Source organism: Mixophyes fleayi, chromosome 2, assembly GCF_038048845.1.
Source record: "Mixophyes fleayi isolate aMixFle1 chromosome 2, aMixFle1.hap1, whole genome shotgun sequence".
NCBI lineage: Eukaryota > Metazoa > Chordata > Amphibia > Anura > Limnodynastidae > Mixophyes > Mixophyes fleayi.
The window spans coordinates 166840568-166853950 of record NC_134403.1 but is presented as its reverse complement, the minus strand read 5'-3'; the positions used below and the strand labels follow the sequence as shown (position 1 = coordinate 166853950).

Genomic DNA, 13383 nt, shown 5'->3' with positions numbered 1-13383 from the left:
CTGGAGAAAGTGAGGGAGGAGCTGGTAAGCCATTGCGATTACACCAAGCATGTAGCTCTTGTGGATGTAGCCCTTCGTACGCTTTGCCAGGATCCGAGGGTGGTCACACTTTTAAAGTCAGAGGAATACATTCTGGCCACCGTGCTCGATCCTCGGTTTAAAGCGTATGTTGTGTCTCTGTTTCCGGCGGACACAAGTCTACAGCGGTGCAAAGACCTGCTGGTCAGGAGATTGTCCTCTGAAGAGGACCGTGACATGCCAACAGCTCCACCCTCATTTTCTTCCACATCTATGGCTGCGAGGAAAAAGCTCAGTTTTCCCAAAAGAGGCACTGGCGGGGATGCTGATAACATCTGGTCCGGACTGAAGGACCTGCCAACCATTGCAGACATGTCTACTCTCGCTGCATTGGATGCTGTCACAATAGAAAAAATTGTGGATGATTACTTTGCTGACACCATCCAAGTAGACATGTCAGACAGTCCATATTGTTACTGGCAGGAAAAAAAGGCAGTTTGGAAGCCCCTGTACAAACTGGCTCTATTTTACCTGAGTTGTCCCCCCTCCAGTGTGTACTCGGAAAGAGTTTTTAGTGCAGCGGGGAACCTGGTCAGTGAGCGGCGAAGGAGGTTGCTTCCTCACAACGTTGAAAAAATGATGTTTATAAAAATGAATAATCAATTCCTCAATGAAGTACAGCACTGCCCTCCAGATACTACAGAGGGACCTGTGGTTGTGGAGTCCAGCGGGGACGAATTGATAATGTGTGATGAGGAGGAAGTACACACTGTAGGGGGAGAGGAATCAGAGGTTGAGGATGAGGACGACATCTTGCCTCAGTAGAGCCTGTTTAGTCTGTACAGGGAGAGATGAATAGCTTGTTTGGTGTGGGGGCCCAAACAAACCAATCATTTCAGCCAAAGTTGTTTGGTAGGCCCTGTCGCTGAAATGATTGGTTTGTTAAAGTGTGCATGTCCTATTTCAACAACATAAGGGTGGGTGTAAGGGCCCAAGGACAATTCCATCTTGGAACTTTTTTTTTGGCATTATATGACCAATCAACAGTCGTTTGCCATGTTCAAAAAGTAAAACCAAATTTTAAAAAATTCAAGAAATTAAACCAAAAGTAAAATGCCGTGTCATAATTTAAAGCAAGAGTTTTTGACGTGCTCTAAAACTACTGTATTGTTGTTTATATTTTATAAACACTACACTTGAAAGCTTGAGTCTTTCAATAAAAAAGTAACTGTCCATTGCACGAATATTTGCAACAGGGACAATTTTAGGGTTAAGAAAGCCAACTAATAACACTTCGACGCTGTCTGTCTTTATAAACACTACACTTGGAAGTTGGAGGAGGTATTGTGGCCCCGGCACCAAATTTACTACCGGGGCCACTCCACTGTGCAGTCCATATTTAGGTGTATCAGATATTAAACAACGGTGACAGTTGATGCCCAATTTTTTAATTATATTGTGGCCTCGGTACCAAATTGTGTACCGGGGCCACCACACTACGCAGTCCAGATACTTGTTTGGTGGAATTCAGACCAGTTGAGGGTTTTATTATTATATTGTGGGGACCACTCTATCTATACCACACTACAACTCTATACCACTCTATTTCATACTTTAATTCTATTTAATACTTTAATTCTATTTCATACTTTAATTCTATTTAATACTTTAATTCTATTTCATACTTTAATTCTATTTAATACTTTAATTCCATTACTAATTACCATAAAGAGGAACTGCCGCTTCTATTTAATACTTTAATTCTATTAGTAGTTACCATAAAGAGGAACAAAATAAACCAATTTTACCAAAAGTATAATATGACTTAGACTTACAAACACTACACTTTAAAGATCGTGCCTTTAAATGAAAAAGTCAGTCTTCATTGCACGACTATGTGCAACAGGGACAGTTTTTTGGTTTACAAAGTCAACCAATAACACTTGGACCCTGTCTGTCTTTAACATACTTGATGGGATCTCAATGACGAATTGTCTGTACCATGTTTGGAGGAGGTATTGTGGCCCCGGTATCAAATTGGGTACCGGGGCCACCCCACTACGCAGTCCAGATACTTGTTTGGTGGAATTCTGACACGTGGAGGGTGTATTTATTTTATTGTGGCCCCGGTATCAAATTGGGTACCGGGGCCACCCCACTACGCAGTCCAGATACTTGTTTGGTGGAATTCTGACACGTGGAGGGTGTATTTATTTTATTGTGGCCCCGGTATCAAATTGGGTACCGGGGCCACCCCACTACGCAGTCCAGATACTTGTTTGGTGGAATTCTGACACGTGGAGGGTTTTTTAATTATATTGTGGCCTCGGTACCAAATTGTGTACCGGGGCCACCACACTACGCAGTCAAGATAGATAGATGCGTATCATAGATAAAGTACATTCAGTGGTGTGGGCCAAATTGAAAAATATTCAAAATGCACTGACATTATCAAAAACAAGAGGTTGTCACACGCTAAAACTCCAACATGTATATGATGGAGAGGATGGAGGAGCAGCCGTATGTGTAGTGTAATGCAGACCTGTTGAAGGTTTTTTATATATTTTATTGTGGTGCCCAGTGCCCACTCCTCTAGGCAGTCCAGGTACATTTATTGGTGCGATTCATAAAAGTTCAGGGTTTTTAATATATTGTGGTGACCCACTCCTCTACGCAGTCCAGGTACATTTATTGGTGCGATTCATAAAAGTTCAGGGTTTTTAATATATTGTGGTGACCCACTCCTCTACGCAGTCCAGGTACATTTATTGGTGCGAATCAAACAAGTTCATGGTTTTCTTATTATATATATTGTGGTGACCCACTCCTCTAGGCAGTCCAGGTACATTTATTGGTGCGATTCATAAAAGTTCAGGGTTTTTAATATATTGTGGTGACCCACTCCTCTACGCAGTCCAGGTACATTTATTGGTGCGAATCAAACAAGTTGATGGTTTTCTTATTATATATATTGTGGTGACCCACTCCTCTAGGCAGTCCAGGTACATTTTTTGGTGCGATTCATAAAAGTTCAGGGTTTTTAATATATTGTGGTGACCCACTCCTCTACGCAGTCCAGGTACATTTATTGGTGCGAATCAAACAAGTTGATGGTTTTCTTATTATATATATTGTGGTGACCCACTCCTCTACGCAGTCCAGGTACATTTATTGGTGCGATTCATAAAAGTTCAGGGTTTTTAATATATTGTGGTGACCCACTCCTCTACGCAGTCCAGGTACATTTATTGGTGCGAATCAAACAAGTTGATGGTTTTCTTATTATATATATTGTGGTGACCCACTCCTCTACGCAGTCTAGGTACATTTATTGGTGCGATTCATAAAAGTTCAGGGTTTTTAATATATTGTGGTGACCCACTCCTCTACGCAGTCCAGGTACATTTATTGGTGCGAATCAAACAAGTTGATAGTTTTCTTATTATATATATTGTGGTGACCCACTCCTCTACGCAGTCCAGGTACATTTATTGGTGCGATTCATAAAAGTTCAGGGTTTTTAATATATATTGTGGTGACCCACTCCTCTACGCAGTCCAGAAAGATACCTTGTTGCAACGTTTTGGACTAATAACTATATTGTGAGGTGTTCAGAATACACTGTAAATTAGTGGAAATGCTTGTTATTGAATGTTATTGAGGTTAATAATAGCCTAGGAGTGAAAATAAGCCCAAAAACTTGATTTTTAAACTTTTTATGTTTTTTTCAAAAAAAATCCGAATCCAAAACCTTAAATCCGAACCGAGACCTTTCAACAAGTGTTTTGCGAGACAAATCCGAACCCCAAAAATAACGAAAATCCGGATCCAAAACACAAAACACGAGACCTCAAAAGTCGCTGGTGCACATCCCTATTTAGAATACAGTATTTTTATGGAAGTGAAATATCAAGTCCTTGTGGATACTGTTATTGGATTTATTACAAATAAGCTTTGTGTGGTACTGTGCATTAAATGGGCTCCTAAACATCACGTGGATATTCTGTGGCGTTTTTTCTTCTATTTTGTTTGTGCAAATAATATATATTTTGGTATATATTACAGAGGATACAGTTTAAAGTGACCGTCCTACAGAGGTCCCCCCCAGTGAAGGGTAGTATTTCTCTCCTCTGTGCGTACTGCATCCAGGCCCTCTTTCCTGTAGTTTAGATGAACACACTACTCCAATCCCCTTTTCATGTTGTGTCTCTTACTTGGAGGGAGGAGGATTAGAGGCTTTTTCATTCCCACATTCCTGTCAAAGGATGTCTGGCAGACACTAACAACAGGACAAAGATTGTGAAATATGGAGGTGTTTTGAGAAATGTATCAAAGAAAATATTTCACACGTCAGGATGTGTCACAGTACAGAATAAAATGGTTTCTCGCTTTCTCTTTTCCTTTGTGCTTTTGGGTTTCATGCCTGAACAGTGGAAAGCGAAGGGTAGGTGTGTTTGTTTTAAATCATCCCATTACAGTGAGTTAACCTCTGCTGTCTAAATGAAAATTGTATAAACCTGAGATTTCTTTTGATGTAGTTGCTTGGTAACAGACAGCAGGTATCAGTAAAACAATGAATAGACTGTCACTGATAGGGGTATTAGGAAACAAGATGTTTAGCCTTACTTTGCTACATACCGTTATTTTCCTGCGCTCATGTAATGATCACTTAGCATTATGTGTAGCTCTGTGACATGTGACTGCTCTTCACAATCCTCTTTCTCAAGGCATCACTGTAAGTGCTGCAACATGACTCTCTGCCATAACTTCTAATGCTGAACATAAAATTAACAGAAGGTACATGAAATGAACCTGTATTATACATGTCATGTGTCATAATGTTTGTGAACATATGTAGTCGTATACCTTTCTCTGATCAGCTCCTGACATTTAGTTAAACCAATACAAACCTCCCGACTCTCACCTCAGGGATCCTCCTCAATTTCAACTTCTTATTTCTCTGGATGGTCCAAGGTCACATGAAATGGGGAACACATTGGAAACAGAGCTCTGCTTTTGTCTAATACATGTAATGGACAACTGGTTTCAGGAGTTTCCAGACAGCGCTGTGTTCCTTCTGGAATCAGCTGTCTAATAAACCTCACACGGCCAGGCTGCTAGACAGTGACATAAAGACACTGTTCTGGGAATTGTCAGACATATGTTGGCCTGGAGTGTCCACCAAAACATTTTTCATATAGCTGGAAGGGCGGGGAAGGTGGAAACATCTAGTTAGACAAACACTTAGTGAGCCAGCTAGAACACCCATCTTCTTGTTTTGTGATTGTGGTGTTATGTTTGACTCTTGACACAACAATATAAAACAACAGAAATCTCCCAGTATCTGCAGATTTTGTTTCATTTTACTCCTGCAACATTACACTATTTCATATGTGCACAATTCAAGTTTTAAGCCATTCACTGGGAGAAGATATCCCATTTTCCACCTCCAGATAAAAGATTTCAGAGAGATTAAGAGCTGTAAAGCTCCCAATTGTGCTGGGTCTATTATTTCAGGAGACACTATGAATAAGGATGACTTGTTAATGATCACTAGTCAGTAATTGCCTCGTTATAAGGTGACATTTAAACCTAAATTATGGAGAACTAAGATAAGAAAATGATCACAATGTGAGGGAATTATTTTTTTGTCCCTGCTGTACAATAGCAGGTATGAAAAGGATAACCCCTATTAAACAGCTGAACGCTGTAGGGGAAAGCAGTGTAAAGTTGGATCCTGATCCCCTGCACATTGCATTCCTAGGCACCAGACTGACAGAACGCAGCACTGTTCCCTACTGTGCATCCAGTGTGTTAGGGATGACACATTGCCTAGTGTAACGTAAACCTATGATTAAAAACACGGTCTGGCAAGTAATGTCTTTGTACGTTACAGCTATTTGAAAAATGGCTTTAAATTTCTTATGTGATGGAAGGAGAGAGATTTTTTTTTTGGATGGAACTGAAATGGAGGGTTTTTCTTGTCATCACCCACAAACAAAAATGAATTAAATGGCCAGAGCAGTTCACATGCATCTTACTACACAGTGGTCTATAGTGAAATGCTGGTTTTGTGAACGGTTATTCAGGATTAGGGTAATTGTACCTATGAAATAATGCTTAATATACCTGTAGCATTGATTTTAATAAACAAGAATCTCTTAAAAATCCCTTTATGCTAGAACTAACAAAACCGAACCAGTCACTGCCCATTGTCTTCACTATCACAATTGCGCACACCTTAACATAATGCAGTGGTTCCCAAATTGTGCGCGCGGCTCCCAGGGGTGCCATGGCGCTGTCACAGGGGTGCCGCAACCAACCAGAGGAAAAAAAAAAAAAAACAACTTGCCAATCCGCACGGCGCTCGGACCCAGCATCCTCCTCTTTCCTGCAGCGCACCCAACATTCAGTGACAAGCTGCGGGAAAGAGGAGGATGCTGGGTCCCGGGCGCCGCGCGGATTGGTAATTTTTTTTTTTTTTTCCCCTGGCTGGCAGGGGGCAGAGGGGTCAGCGTCATAGGGGGCAGCGTGAGAGGGGGGCAAAGGGGGCAGCGTGAGAGGATGCAGAGGGGGCAGCGTGTGTGGAGATGGAGGACACAGTATGAGTTAGCTGTCAATTATTCTTTGACAGAAATATAATTGAAAAAAATATAAAAAAATATTTTTTTTCCTTGGATTTATGTGTATTATTTTTGCATACAACTAAATAAGTATTTCTGTCTTGACCTAAATACTTATTACGTTTCTTTGACCCAACTACCTCCAAAACAGGACTGCTCGGTAATAATTTTGGAGGGGTGCCTTGAAAAAATTACGGAGACTCTAAGGGTGCCGCGAACTGCAAAAGTTTGGGAACCACTGACATAAGCCACATTCCACATGGTGCAGAACTCATTGCCAACCTCTGTGTTTGTTTGTGTGAGCTTTCTTTTTGTTATCTGTCTTTTATTTGAGGTATGGCTATACCTTTAACAATAGAAAGGGCAGTCCTGTATGCACACCCAAACGTGTCCCAGGAATGAGTAAGCATGTCCGTGAAGCATAGATTCTCCAAAATCACCTTCAGAAAATAAAGACAAATGAAAAGCTGGCATGTAAACTGCGTTTGTTGATATGACGTTGATACGACAAATCTTCTTAATACAGTATTGCATGTTTTACTACAAATGATACAAGTAAAAAAAATAGTTCTAAATTGATGCAACCTACATCCAACAATCAGGATTGTATTTCAGGGTTACTGGTAGGTGATTACGCACTGATTGTTTTGTACACTTCAAAAGGTTGTTTTTTTTTCTCCTTTTTGTCCACTTTCAAGAATGTGGATAACTTGTGTGTTTTTTATAAATATTAACTAGCAGCACAGTGCTGTTCTCTTGTGTGGTATATTGAGCACAATAGTCAGTGTTTGCTTTTTTTTCAGGTATGCTAGAAAATTGAATTTATTATTGATGGTGAATATTTAATTTAAAAATTGTGTAAATTGTTTTGTTCATGTCTAATGGTCATGTTATATTTTTGTGTTTGGTTTATTAAATCTGTCTAAAATGCACTACTTGTTACTTAATCCGAGGTGAGTTTGTAGTGACCTATATAAATGATGACGACTTATAGGGGCTGATTCAGTTCAGCCCGATGTGCTGCCAGACATCACCACAAAGTTTTGGCTGCGCACACACAGTGCCACCTATTACAGTAATGAATCGTCGCCATAGTGGTGCGCAGAAAAATGAGTTGAGAAACGGTGCCACATACTGCCTTCCAGTGTTTTCCAGGGGCACTGGCTGGCATATCACGCTGAATTGAATCTCCCCCCAAAATGTAGGGAATTCCTAAAAAAAAAAAAAATAATAATTGCTGCAAAAGTGTAATAATGTTAATTCTAGTAATGAGTTAATGACAATACTTGTCTTTAATAGTGTAAATTGCACTAATAAACATTGGGAAAAATATTTTTAAGGCATCACAGTGCTCTGCAGTGCTGTACAGTATGGAAAAACAGGGCATACATAAAGCAGGGACATAAAAGTTAGACAAAATAAGTGCAAACATGGGAAAAAAATGGTCGGGAGGCAGGCCCTGTCCATGATGTAGTTTCCAATCTAATGGAGAGGGCTCATTTGAGACGACAGGAACGAGCTTGGTTCAAGTGGAGATTGGGACAGTGAGTTTACCTGAAAGAGTAATATAGGTGGGAGTGTAGACTAAGCTTATTAAAGATATTGGTTTACAGAGAGCATTTAAAGGTTGGAAGTCTGATCAGGAGAAGTCCTGTAGAAGTGGGAGTGAGAGGTGGTTATCAGAGGTGAGACACAGATTAGAGGTAGATTTATATGCGACATAGATTGTTGAGGTGCATATTTACACTCATGTAGCTGGATTTGACCATTACACTAATTGAGGCCCATCTAAGGGCTACACCCCCATTCCTTCTTTGTAACTGGTAGGTTATCATTGCTAACCATATTGGACCATGTCAGAGCTTTTTATTTTATTTATCAAACAATGTTAAAAGCTACAAGTAACCCAAAGGATATAACTCTATGAACAGTTGTTTGCTATTACTAACCCTCTCGTACTTTCCTATGCTGCAGAAAATATTAAATAAATTGCCATATATTTTCTTGTGCCTTCAGCATTGTTACTTGCTATTGAAGGAAAATAATTTACATCCCATCATGTATCTTCTTTTCAATTCAGGTTGAATGTAAGAAAGCACAGCCTAAAGAAGTTATGTTTCCCCCTGGAACGAGAGGACGAGCGAGAGGTCTACCCTACACTATGGATGCATTCATGCTAGGGATGGGAATGCTGGGTAAGTTCCCCTAGTTTTGGTGATAATTTTCGTTTGGCATGTTTTGTGTAATGACTTGACACATGGTGTTGGCAATCCTAATATACACATCTGCTCTCTCTACAAATGTATAGTGTGTATAATAATGTAACTGCTACTGTATACACATACACTCACACCTCTATGTATCTCAAAGTGGAAATTTAGAAGTGGTGTTATGGAAAATGTGAATGTTAATTGGTAGTTTTACAAAGAAAGCAGTAGGAGAAATGTGTATATATGTATGTGTGTGTGTATATGTAAATATATATTATTTATTTATAAAGCGCTGACCTATTACGCAGAGCTGTTCATGAAGGGGATCATGAACCATACAAAATACAAACATTGATATGAAATAGAATCTAAAGATTGTTCCCAGGGTGTGGGGAACACTTGATATATAAAGTAGTGTAATAACAATTATAGGTACACATGCCCAGTAGCGCATGTGTCTATGGTAAGGCAGCAGCATTATCAGCCACCAATAATAGAGCAGCCACTAGCGACTGGTGTTTCTGTGCAGTTACAGGTAGTGTGGTACAGTTGAATGAGGAGAGGCAGTATGGGGTGGTCATCCCATTACAATGAATTAACCATTCTAAAAATCTTAAAACAGTCAGCTTTTAGCAACTGTCTATTAACATGTATCTTAACTGAACCTCCTTCCTCTTCTAGACCTCTTATTTGCTTTTGTGCTGTACAGGCACTCTTGTGGATCTTTGCCACCTTGGAGTAGCTGTATGTAGCGCAGTGTTTTTTCTTTCCTCAAGGTGGTCCGGTTTCCTCCCAAACACACATCAAATAGTGCTGTGACCCTAGAGCCGTGTTGTAGCAATCTTCATACAAAGAAGAAGCCCCAGCTGGTGTTGATCATAATGCTTTATGAAGTCACTTCCATGCTTTAAGTCACTTCATTCTACTTGTCAGGCTTATAACACTGGTCTTGATATATGCTACAGCTCAGAATGGATCCCTAGGATTCCTCTAACATTCTTTTTCAAGCAAATCCTTCCTTCTCTGCTAATTTGGTATCCCTGTTTGATGATAAACTAGCTCACCTGGCAGCACATGAGCTTGGATCTGTTTTGTGTGCCAACCAACTGGTATTTCTGCTTCACGAATAATCTTGAAGAGTCTTTTCCTTGTAAATGATTAACATTTCCTCCTGGGATATCTAAATTTGCATTTAAATAGATATCTTAAATAGACTGTTTTAGTCTTATTCACCAAAATAGAATGATGAAGGATGCAGTATGTTCATTCCGACTTAAAACGATCCTTTCTCCGGGATAGAAATTGAGTCACACATTTATTCTCATCTTCTAATGTAGGTTTGACAGCTCCACAAAGCTTTTTCACGTGGTTTATGCGGTGAAAGAATTGCATAATGACATAAACCTGTTGAATGTGATTTAAAACAAAGATAATTTAGTGATTCCATCATTGGCAAAAACAGGGAATAGTACTCCATGTTTATAGGTTTCTCTTTAAATTTACATGCAAACATGAAGCATTGCCCTGTCTTCATATTTCTTGTCCAGTAGTAATTCCATTTTTCCCCTACGAGAGTCTTGTGGATAAAACAAACTCACTTATATGTGAATCCCAGCTGTGAAATGCACCCTCTTACTTCTTGCTCGGGCCTTATAGTTTTCCTTTGCAGCACCACTTTCAACCTGTTCTCTATATGTGGTAGCAATAAAACATTAAACCTCAAATTAATCTTTCTATAAAATTGTGGCACTTCTAATGTGTAGTACTGTAAAAGACAAATAGTACATAAATACATGGCATTTAACAGACTCTACTGGTGGATGAGGTGACTTCTAAAATTATTATAACTTACATTATAGAGCCATATTGTCATTAGTACAATGCAGAGAAAATTGATTCTTCAAAACTAGGAAAAGACCATTTTTTAAAGAATTTCCTGTCCTTTATCTTTTGATTGTATGACCATCAAAAGTAATAAAGTGACAAGTAAAGTGGATGTGTCCATAATCTTAAAGAAATTAATTAATAGATTATTTTTTTGGAATTTAGCTATACAGTGATTTTCCGTATCCACCTGCTGCAATGTGAGATTAATAAACTTCTTTTTTTGTGGTCCCATTCTGCAGCATATTGTTTAGAAACATCATAGGAGAAGCTATCAACTTAACTTTGTGCCAACTCCTATCAGTTTCAGCCTTGGGGTTCATTGCTGGGAACCACATTAATTGGTTAATTGGTTCCTGGCCCAGAATCACTTGTAGACAGCATTCATGCTAAATACTGTGTGTTGATAGCAGAATTACAGGGCACTTCTTAATTTGTAAAGGGAAACTCTGGGATTTCATTATATGAAGTTTTCCCCTGGAAGGCAGTGTGAATTCGATCCAATAGTAGCTTTCTGTCAGCAAAACCATACCTGACGGCAAATGTATCCACAACCAATGTATCTCCCCAAAGTCGTTAGTCGTGCACACCATGCACCTTTTTGTGTGCCAAATTTGTTTGCAAAATGTTCACCATTATGTAGTCGGGACAGACCAAGAAGAATGGATAACCCTTGTCTAAGGATGCTTTTTGTATTTATATTTGTATTTATTTCATTTTTGCAAAACAAGCAAATTGTCAAAATAGTCTACGATATTTAGCCATAATGCTTGTTCTTTGTATAAATTTTTTATCTTATCGGTAGTTAGAGTCCTAGCCATAAAACAATGACATCAAGAGACTTGTAAACCTCATGATGCTGTTCAATGGGTCTATATAAAGTATTCTCTTCCCCTCTCACTGGCAAAAAAATCTATGTTGTAAACACATTTAAGCAGGAGAAAACTGTCAGAAAAAAAACGGGTAATGGACTGATTAAAAGTTACTTACAGTACTGCTAATTAGATTACAGGATAGCTTCCTCAAAGTTAGGTCCCTGTTTGCATTTAGGCATGAAAGCACCCAGACTTAATACAATTAGCATAACAAAGGAGGCATTTCATCAACACACACTGCTTATTTTCTAGTTGTTTACATTAAATACATGATTCCTCCTAGAGAGATAGATAGATGAGTTGTTTAAAGCTGCAGCGGATTCTGCTAATCTCAGGTTGCTGTCAAACATTATAAGAGGTTTATAAAAAAAAAAATGTTTAAAAGAATTCAACTATTCTGTTAGTGCCTTAGAAGTGAACACAGAGCCGCCTAGCTGGGGGAAAATTTCTTTTTAAATAAACAAAATCATGCTATATATATAATTTTAGTACTTTAATATTTTCTTTAGTGAAAATTCATTTAATTATTTACCATGTCCAGGTGCTTGTCGCTTAAATATTTTTTGAGGATTTGTTGATGATTGGATACATTTAACAATAATTGGTGTTTCTGCAATGACAGGCTATATTTATTCTCCGAAAGCACACAGCACATTTCAAATACTGGTTGTCTTAACTTGTAAATGAAGCTCTCTGGGGTCTAATGAAACACTACTGCTTTCATTTTCAGGAACAGATTTTACCAGGAACATAATGTTTGATGCATGCTTTCTTTAGTAAATCCCTCCTTCCAGGCTTGTTTTCTACTCATGTGGTTAGCCAGCAGGTTTGTGAATCTATTTCAGGACAATGGAGCTGTTACTGCTGCTATCAGTGGTCTGTGTTCTCACTGCTCCCTTCCAGTGGTTGTCAGTGTGTGGAATTTAAAGCCAGGTAAATAAATTAAAGACCAAGCTGTGGCTCGGTGAGCACATCATTTTGTTCCTGGCAAACAAATGGCCAAAAAATTAGCAACAAGCCTCTTTTGCTGACATAACAATAGTACAGAGTTTATTTCACAATTGTGTGCAATGATTTTTCCTAATTGTTACTAAGGCTGGGTACGCATTTCAGAGTTTTTCAGCCGATTATCGTGCCAATCGAAGGATAAACGACCGCTCGGCCCGATAACGCATTAATGAACGATCATCTTTTCATTTGATTTTTAAACCGGACTAAAAATGTTGTTCAATGATGGAACAATGTTGTTCCAATTCTGCGGTGTGCATGCACTCGGGACCGGCAGTGTCCACAGATCTCTATGCAGTGTGCAGAGTCACAATCTTTTCAGCCAATGGTTATGACAGATGAACACAGATCTAAAGGTAAATCATGGAAAACATGTTTAGTGTGTAAATAGGAATCGGCATGTTGATTGGACTATAAGGATAACGCATCAGGAGAAATTTTGTATAGTGTGTACTTAGCCTAAGAAAAGTCCTTCAAAAGTGTAGTATATGTTCTACCAATTGTGTTTACTATCATGTTTTGCCTCACTGCATAGAGTTGTGTTTTTCGTGAAATCAGAAAGTTTCCATGGTAAAAGCGATCAACAGAGCCCAACCATTAGCTGTTAACTGTCTGAGCTGGTATATTAAGGGTGATCCTTTGGTTTGACATAAGCTGCATTGTTTGTATATAATAGTAATCTATCTGCTGGTCAGCCAGCTAACACATGGTATATAATAATGCTTGATGTTATGTGAGGATGCCCCATTCTGTATCTGTTTATGA

The 13383-nt window shown here is 39.0% G+C and overlaps 1 protein-coding gene across 8 annotated transcripts in view; it reads left to right on the top strand.

Moving 5' to 3' along the window:
• MSI2 (musashi RNA binding protein 2) overlaps positions 1-13383 on the top strand; it is a 474426-nt gene that overhangs the window by 338485 nt on the left and 122558 nt on the right. For all 8 annotated transcript variants that reach the window (XR_012688009.1, XM_075194929.1, XM_075194928.1 and 5 more), the window contains one exon: positions 8722-8836. Coding sequence is in view for 7 of the 8 variants with exons in the window: in XM_075194929.1 (XP_075051030.1) it covers positions 8722-8836 (115 nt within the window). In the remaining variant the exon portion in view is untranslated. The remainder of the gene's footprint in view (positions 1-8721; positions 8837-13383) is intronic.